The sequence below is a fragment of the Triturus cristatus genome, chromosome 9 (genome assembly GCF_964204655.1).
Source record: "Triturus cristatus chromosome 9, aTriCri1.1, whole genome shotgun sequence".
In the NCBI taxonomy this organism is placed as follows: Eukaryota; Metazoa; Chordata; class Amphibia; order Caudata; family Salamandridae; genus Triturus; species Triturus cristatus.
The window spans coordinates 1,018,480,611-1,018,489,481 of NC_140592.1; the positions used below are offsets into that span (position 1 = coordinate 1,018,480,611).

General features: G+C 46.9%; 1 protein-coding gene across 4 annotated transcripts in view; it reads right to left on the bottom strand.

Annotated features, from left to right (window-relative positions):
- IFT43 (intraflagellar transport 43) overlaps nt 1–5,631 on the bottom strand; it is a 335,235-nt gene extending 329,604 nt beyond the window's left edge. For 2 of the 4 annotated variants that reach the window (XM_085626698.1, XM_085626696.1), the window contains exon 1: nt 5,485–5,631. In XM_085626698.1, coding sequence (XP_085482824.1) covers nt 5,485–5,532 — 48 coding nt within the window. In that variant the 5' untranslated portion in view covers nt 5,533–5,631. Of the gene's footprint in view, nt 1–5,377; nt 5,404–5,484 lie in introns of those variants that run through there. The other 2 variants (XM_085626697.1, XM_085626699.1) reach the window with 2 other exon arrangements.
- Between the last annotated feature and the right edge of the window lie 3,240 nt (nt 5,632–8,871).

Below are 8,871 nucleotides of genomic sequence, written 5' to 3' on the forward strand. Positions count from 1 at the left end.
GACAGCAGAGGTTCTCTTTTATATGAACTGCACTCAATGGAGGCTCTCAATGTAAAGGGCAACAAGCTTTGGAGCAGGCCCCCATTATTTTAGAAGAATGTGACTTTTTGCACATTCACACCCAGGCAAAACTCTATTGTGCAAATGTAAGGGGTGTCTTTCAGTGAATCTCTGTAGACAAACCCTGTGTCGACTGATCTGCTTAATGCGGAATCTGTGCAACACTTTTTTTTTTAATGAGTAGATACCAAGCCATGCATTTATTTAAAACTATATTTTAGAAAAGTTGCTAACATATGATTGATTTGCCTCGAGCACTTTTACTGTGTTAAATGTAGATGTTATTCTGCCTTCCATTTTTAGGTCATTCTTGTGAATTAATTTGGATGACTGATTTCTGTAGCACCCGCTAGCCGCTTCGAAAAGGGTTTGAGTGTGCCTTTGCTGTGTGCCATGCACCATGCCATCCAAGCAAAGGAGGGAGAGAGTGTTGGGGAAGGAGAGGGAGAGGATAGAGAAAAGTAGGGAATTGAATGGCCTAAAGATGCAGGGAACAGAGAGAGCAGTGAGTGTACAGTGGCTGCAGGGAGCAGAAAGGGCAGTGAGAGAGCAGAAGGGGTAGACGGGGCAGAGTGTGAGTAGAGGTCTGGCAATAAAATGAGTGGTATAGTCCAATCTTAATATTGATCAAAATGCATTCATGTCACAGGGGAATTATTCTGCCGCACTTCCTTCCCACCTGCAATCGCACCAATTTATATTCAAAACTGGCCTGGTGACCCCACCCAATCAATATTTTTGTGAACCTGGCTCTGATAGCAATTGACCTCGCCTCTCTCTGCCCCATGAAACCCACTCTCCACCCTCTAAACTTGCCCTGCACCTCTCTCACTTTTCAACCTCCTTTTACCTCACTAATGCTAACTCATGCCATCTCTTTTTTTCCCCTATCCCTCAACTTTGCCCCCGCTTCATCCTTTTCAAGAGATCAACATTGGACTTTTCCTTTGCATCGACTTATAGTGAACCTCTACCTGTATAATTACTTTACGTGTGCCCAGGACATTTGATGTATATACCGAGGTGCGGGGCTGTCCCTACACAATTTTAAGGGTTAAGGGAGTTTCCCCTTACCTGGTTTGCACCGTACCTATTTGATGACCAGTTACTCATACGTTTACATAGCAGAGCGCCACAATTCCTGAGTTACAAAAAATCCCCAGTCTGAATTAATTCATCCTTTTCAATATTTCCACTGCTCAAAACTGGACTCGCCATTAATCTGAACAGTTGAGTGTCCAGTTAGCCAGCTGCTTTAGAGATTCCAGTGCTGCTCCCTATTAAAAATTGAAGTGGGTGAGCCACTGAAAGCTCAAACCAGATGCCTGTCTCTGGCTTGGCTCCAGGTCTTCTTCGAACCTCAAGCCCAAATGAGCCGATGTTACGCAGATGGCGATGTAGTCTAGTGGCTACATCTGGCAACCATGTAACATGGAGAACCAAGATTGAATCCTGGACTCAGCATCCTGTGAATCGCAACATCTCCCTGTGATGAAAAAAAAATGTAAATTGGTCTGTGTCTGTTGAGAAGCACTGGTATGTCCATGGGCAATGTTAGTGCCATGTAAAACTATCAAAATAAAATAGGGATTCTGCCTATCACCTATGCTCTAATCTCATCCTCCAAGAATTAATGACAAAGCTTTAACCTTTGATGTCAGAAAGAGATACTCATCTTGTGGCTGACCTGCTTTCTCCATCTATATTCAGAATCCAAACCACATATACTGTACACGTCTCCTGACTTGCCTCTTAGTTCACTAATAACATTGTAATTAGGGTGAGGGCAGGAATGTTTCTCACTTCATGTTTAAAACCTCTCACTTGTAATAAATACTTGTCTAATAATCTGATTTACTTTGGTGAAACACCTACAAGTGGTAAAGAAATATACTTTCTAAATTCTGAAGACACCTTATCATATTCTATTATGATCTTTGTTGCATAATTTACATGTAACTTCAGCTTGTGCATGAACTCTTTGAGCCTTACCTTTCGCTGCCGCATGTGGTGATCTGCTCAGCTGTGCTCCGCTGCTCCCAGTACTGCAGTCCCTATGAGCACAGGCTCCCAGATCTCCAATGCATTCCTAGCGCTTCTCTCATGCTATTACTCCCAGCATGAGAGAAGTGCTGGAATTGGGCAGAGCGAGCCAGTTTCACGCTTCAGCAGGGACTGGGAGCCCGTGCCCCTGAGCACTGCAGATATCTCCAAGGAACAGCCTTGAGATATCCAAGTGTGCATGTCAATTTAGCCATCCTGACGGACGGCCAAACCGGCATGCGCACTTTCAGTGCCTACCAAGCCTCCTCCCCCTACTGCTGACGCTGCTTCATGGCCCCGCCCCAGACTACGCGACTCTGGAAGTGAATAATAAAATAGTTTTATTGTCATTTTATTTTTCTTCTGTCTGCCGCATTTCAACAGTGGGGTGACGCTCCTCCGCCATAGCGGAGGAGCCATAGACAACCCTTGGTTCAGCTCTCTCAGAATTTGCTCACCAAATCACATTAACTATCTCATCCAGCCCAGGGCTCTAGTTGTACCGACATTATGATGGCGAGAAGTGGGACAGATATGGAACAAAATGGAAAGCCCACATCCCTGTGTGGCCTTGCGCCACCCAAGCATTCACATTGTGTATGTAGGAGGCCTTTAATTGATATAATTGGCCTAACGAGTTTGAAGAATGCAGATACAGTATAAGGCAAAAGAAGCCTTTCTAGAAATGTCTTTTTTCTGCACCACAACATCTGGGCAGTGTTAAGTACCATCATTTAATGAAAGAGTGCATTTAAAAAGTAGTCTGAGTCCACTGTTCAAGCCCTCCCCTCAATCTCTGCCACCCTTAACCGGCCCTCACCCCTATCTGCATGTCAATTGCGTCCTTCCGAGACCCAAATCCTCATGCGGAGGCCAGTCTTGCGAAGCAGGCAACTCAGGGGCTGGATTCACGACTGCCCCCCGAAACAAAGAAGGGGCAGTTAACCCTCGCTACACCACCGCAGCGCCCCCCCCTCCCTCTCCTGGCGCAACAAAAGCTGAGGATGCAGCCATGGACGTCATTTGGGAGCAGTCAGGGGTCGCAGCTGTGAACTCTAGCTTGCTCCATTCTAGTCCTGGCACTTCATGTGCGACCTCTGGCATCAGAGGAGGCAAAAAATATGCCCGTCTGAGGCCACCTAAAGGATGCACCGGACCAGGTAGTTGCCAGGAGGAATCCTACTAACAAGCCACCGGGAGTCTTTCATGGCACCTAGCAAACCTAACTCGCAGATTAAAAAAGAGGCATTTTCATATGAGGTAGGTTAAACAGGTGCAGATAGACATGCAAGAATGGGCGACCTTTCTAGACCGTTTCAGTGGAGCACTGATATGAAGACAACCTTGGGTGACTTCACAGCAGCTAGAGCTCTTCACAGATGTGGCAGGCAGTGAGGGATTTGGAGCCACACTAAGTAGCACATGGTGTACTCAAGCATGGCCAGCAGCCTGGAGAGCGAGAGGGCTCACGGTGAACATCACGATACTCGAGATCTTCTCAATAGTAGCAGCACTGTACATATGAAGAGAGTGGTTGAGGAAGAAAGAGCTAATGCTATCGTCAGACAACCAAGTAGTGGTACTGCTAATAAATGGGAGCACCGCGAGATGCCCACGGGTTATGAGGATCATAGCAAAGGCGCAGTTATGGTCGAACATCGAAGTGAGGGTGAGGCACATACAAGGACTGTATAACAAGAGCTGACGCCATCCCTCATTTTCAGTGGAAGAGATTTGGGAAATTGTCACCAAAAGCAGACCTTCAGATGACCTCGCTCCCCAAAAAGCTGCGGGATCTGATAGAGAAGGACTGGATTGGCTGGTAGACAAAGCATTGGCCCCAACGACTGGTAGTAGGTTGGAGATCTTCAAGGACGTCCTCGGGCTGGTGGACCTGAAGAACACGGTCGAAGATCAGGCAGCGGCAGAGTGATTCGTAAACTGGGCATTCAGAAGCAGCAAGACAAGATCTTGGTCTTGGGTGCACCTGCCGACAGTGGGGCATCACTGCAGGCTGTGGCAATGTTGTGAACCCAGCAAGAGCTACTACATAAAAGTAGTAATGAAGGGGTGGGGGCGCCTGGGGATAGCAGCAAAGGCCACCACACTACCCATCGACTTTGAATGGCTGACGGCAAATAAAAGTGTCCTCCCACGACATGCAATGACCCCTACGAGACTGTCCTTTTCAGAGCAGCATCGTCCATCCTGTTATTTGGGGCAATGAGGGTTTCTAAAGTGGTCCCTCCATTGAATGCAGCAACAGGCGACTGCTGCCTTAGATGGCCAGGCCTACAATTGGGTTGGGAATATATTACATTCAAGATCAGAAAATCCAAAACCGACCAGGAGGTGAAGGGCAAAATAGTCATGTTGCGATACCTGTCCAACCAATTACGCTGCCCAGTCTGCCTCACAAAGGACCGCCCCTCTTCATCGCCAGTGCGGGTCCTTGCGTAGCAGGTACCAATTCACGCAGGTCATGCGCACGGCTCTGGGGCACATGAGGTTAGCACCCAAACATTTTGGGACCCACTCATTCAGAATAGGTGCGGCAACCACGGTGAAGGCCCTGGGCATCGGAAAGTAAAGCATCAAGTGTTTCGAATTTCACACCTGACCAACGCCAAGAAAGGAAAGGCTGGACACTGTCGCAGTATTGGTGAAGGCAGTCAGTTTTAATGACCCCTGGCCTGCGAGGGTTTAAGGGGACTGGGAAGCTATTCCTGGGCTCCGGGACGCCAACTGGCAGGGTCAACGTGAAAGTGTGGGGGTAGGGGGGTCCAGCGGGGCAGACTCAGCACTTGCAGCCCAAGAGCCCCAAGGGCCAACAAAAGGACAAGCAGTTGGTAGCAAGCTGAAGCAGGGTATCTGCGACAGGGCATCGCCACACCCACCTCTCTCGTGGACATACAGCCAGATATGACTGCCGAATATAGATATTGACAATGTTAAAACCGAAAGTGTTTTTGATGAATGACACTGATATTTACAGTCTCCGTGCAGTAGTTAAGCATTGACCGGTGTGGGGTGGCCGATTTCGCAGGTGATATTTTTGTGAGCCTTACTCTACCTCTTTGCGCCACACCTGGCCGCTAATCTCTGCTTTCCTCTACCCCTCCTAATTTGCCTCGTTGTCCCTCTCATCTGTTAACAACGCGCACTCGCCTCTGTAATTGATCGCGCTTCTCCGATCCATCTGACCACCCTCTTCCACCTCTCTACTTGCCCTGCTCCCAAATCCACACTCTACATGCCACTGTCTTCTATTTACACTTGTTCACATAAGTCACCACTCTCTCTTCGGTTCGCGTTGGTCCCGGCACCCCACCAAAGTCTGGAGCACCCCCGCCGCAGCCGCTCAGCGCCAACCATTCTTACCGATCTGCGGGTTTCCCTTTCCCCTTGCAGTTCTTGTACATCATCCATGTTTCTCAGCCACGCGTCACTTCCGGCAACAACTCTGAAATCAGTTGCCCAGAGCAACTGATTTAGGGCCACGCCCCTCACATAATATTACCCGCATGAAACCCACCCACATTTGACATCATCGCGCTCCATTTTGCCTAAACCACTCCCACAATTCCGTTAGCGGTGTCACCTATGACGGAGAGAGTTTGCCCGGCTCCCACCTTCTGTCAGAGCCTGCCCCACAAACGACGGTGCTGTTGACAGTTTGTTTTTTGTAAGTCTCTATTACTTTACGGTTCTGGTGGCGTCCTTGTCACAACCATAGAAAACACACTGCAAGCAAGCAGAGGTCGAAGTGCATTTTAAAAAGTATGGGACCTGTGATGCTGTCGGCAATGGGGGTGGGATGAGTGACCGTGGCGGCGTGGTCAAAGGCGTGTGTACATTTTTTATATATATATTCTGTAACTTTTTTCGGTCTTTCACCTTCGGGTAACTAGATGTAAAATAGCACACAGCTTAAATGAAAATATAATGGAAGTTATGTTAGGGGAAAAAAGCACCCTCATACATTATGAAACCTCTGTTAGTTAATGCACTGCACCATAGAGCAACATAATTGATTCCTGGTTGGTGCAATGGAGAATAGTGACTTGTGTATGTTTAAGGCTACAAGGTCCCAGGCTAAGTATAAAACAGGCTGCTACAAAATGTGCAAAAAGGTTTAAGATTAAAAAAAGTGTTTCTAAAATGTAGATTTTAGTAATACCTAGACTGTAGTGTACACAGTGCATTTTTGTTATAATTGTCTTTTAAAAGCACACACTTCACAGCATAGCTGGTAGCTCTCTTTCAATACCTCTCAAAAAATAAATGTGTGTCATTAGAAAGCTTCCACTGATTGCATGGATGTGGCCTAATGGCTAGAGCAGCTGACCTCGACGTTTGGGAACCGGGATCAAGTCTCGGCAGGGACGCTAAACATCCTATGTTTCTTGGCAAATCACTTAATCTCCATATGCCTAACAAAATAAATGTGTCCGTATATAATGCAACTGGTGCTCATGTAAAATGCTATGATACCTTCGTGTCGAGTTTGCGCTTAATAAAACTCCAATAACAACAAAAAAAGGCGCTACGGCTTCCAGGCACCCTTTACATTAGCAGATTAACCAGTTACGCACATCCACATTTTTATCAGGCACCGTGGCAAGAAGGCTCCAGTGGGCTCCTCTCTTGGTTTCACAGCACAGGAGACTCCCTGCCTTACACTTCAGTTGAAGCATTTTAATTCTCGGAATTAACTGTCCCGGGATGGTTGCAAAAGTATGGTCTTGGTGTACTCCTCAGATTTCCCCCACCCCCCACCCTCCGACCACCGACTGAAAGTGTGTATTTTTCAAAATATACCCCCCTCCCCCCCAATTCATGTTTTGAGATTCTGGAAGGGCCGGGAGCTGGAACCCTCGACCCAAAGGTATTGTAGTGCTTTACGTGAGCACCAGTTACATTACACAAGGACACATTCATTTTAGGTTTTTTTAGGCATCAAGTGATGAAGTGATTTGTCCAGAATCACAGGATGTTGAGCCGACGCCGAGACTCTAACCTGGTTGCCCAGTTTCATGAACTATAATTTGCGTTAAATCATCTATATTCTTTCAACACAACATTTCTTCCTGTACTTGACTAATATCATTTGAAAATAGCCTAACCTACTCTAAAACATGTTTGAAGCAACTATGGAGCTTGGGCACTATGGCAGTAATTGCTTCCGGCATCTTCCTGCATGGAGTTGACTTTTGGTACAATTCTCGATAAACTTCCAGCAGCCATTCCGCTAGCATGTCTGCATATCACTAATAAAGTTCTGACAGGAATCTATCTTCCCCCGGCGGCTTTCTGCAGGGGAGATTGCCTATGGCAGCCAGTATTTCCTCCCTGGTTAGCTCTTGTGTTAAGGCCACCCTATCCATTGGGGAGATTCTCGGTACTCCAGACCGTCCAAGGGGTTATCGTCCTTCCAGGACTCCTCCCCATCCAGTTTACTATGTAGGAGTGCCAGGTTACAGTCCCCTAACATTTGGTTAATGTTCGCCTGTGTCACTGCTGTTGTGCCATCTGGCTTGTTCAGTGTTCGGATCAATGGGGGAGGAGCTTCCTGTTTTAGGAGCAATGCAATTGACTGACTTATCCCCCTTCCTATACAACGTTTGGCGACGTTTCTTCAGTGTGTGTTCATGTAGACATCTTGATGTAGTTGCTATATCCTGGCCAACTTCCAGGAGGAGTTTTGCCTATATTGGATTGGTGGTCCCTTGAGCATGCAGTTGTGCCTTGCACGACTCCAGGGAGGTCAAGGTCTGTTCAAAATTATGTCGTATACCATCTGTCTTTAACATACACTCCACTCTCGCTACTGCCTTTAATGCCTCCCATTCAGTCGCCCACATGTTCGTGGGCCCCGAATTACATTCTATATATGTATCTAGAGGTACCTGAATGTCTGCTCGGAACACAACATAATTTATAACCTTTGGGTTCAACATTCAGGCCTGGGGTCCCACCTACAGATGTTTCAAAGGAACTAGGTAATCACCCTAATGGGGTGAGTGTTTTTGCTATATACATATAGTGGTTGTTTTACCACCACACCCAGCTCCGTCTTTGGATGTGCTTTACGTGTGCCACTGTGCCTCCTTCTTATTTCACTTACATTTCCACTTACGAGCTCTACTAGCCTATCTGAGCATGAAGTTTTGGAGAGTCTATTTTTAATTGCAATTTTACCAATTACCATTTGTACTGTTGTAAATCATGTGTTTTATAATTTTCTTTAGGTTGGCCTACAAATAAGGTACTTCATTGCTAGGTTTTTTGGAGGCTTGGTTCACATTACTAATATTGAACCAACCACTGTGTAGATAGTATATATATATTGGTCCTGAAGAATTGACACGTGATTTCCCCCAGACACACTAGGCAAGAAATATGTCGACCACCACTTCGTAGCCACTACTGGACATTATCTCAGCGGTGGCTCACATTTTCTGTTTTTAATTGGGACCAGTAGGCTAGCTGATTAAATTGGATTTGGTGCACCACTGAGCCCCATTTTAGCCTTCCCCACACCATCCCTGCACACTTGTCACTCACATCTACACCACAAGGCCCTATACCTGCCCTGCACCCAACGGCCTGGGATAAAAAGATCTCCGACAAAGAGCCCCACATAGGGTGCCCGTCAGGCATTGCAGCACCTGCAGCACCTGCCTGACAAGGCGCATGCCCTATGACGAAGCATGACACCCAGCTGGGTGTGTGAGGGCCCCTCTTCCAAATTGGGCGACACCCTGT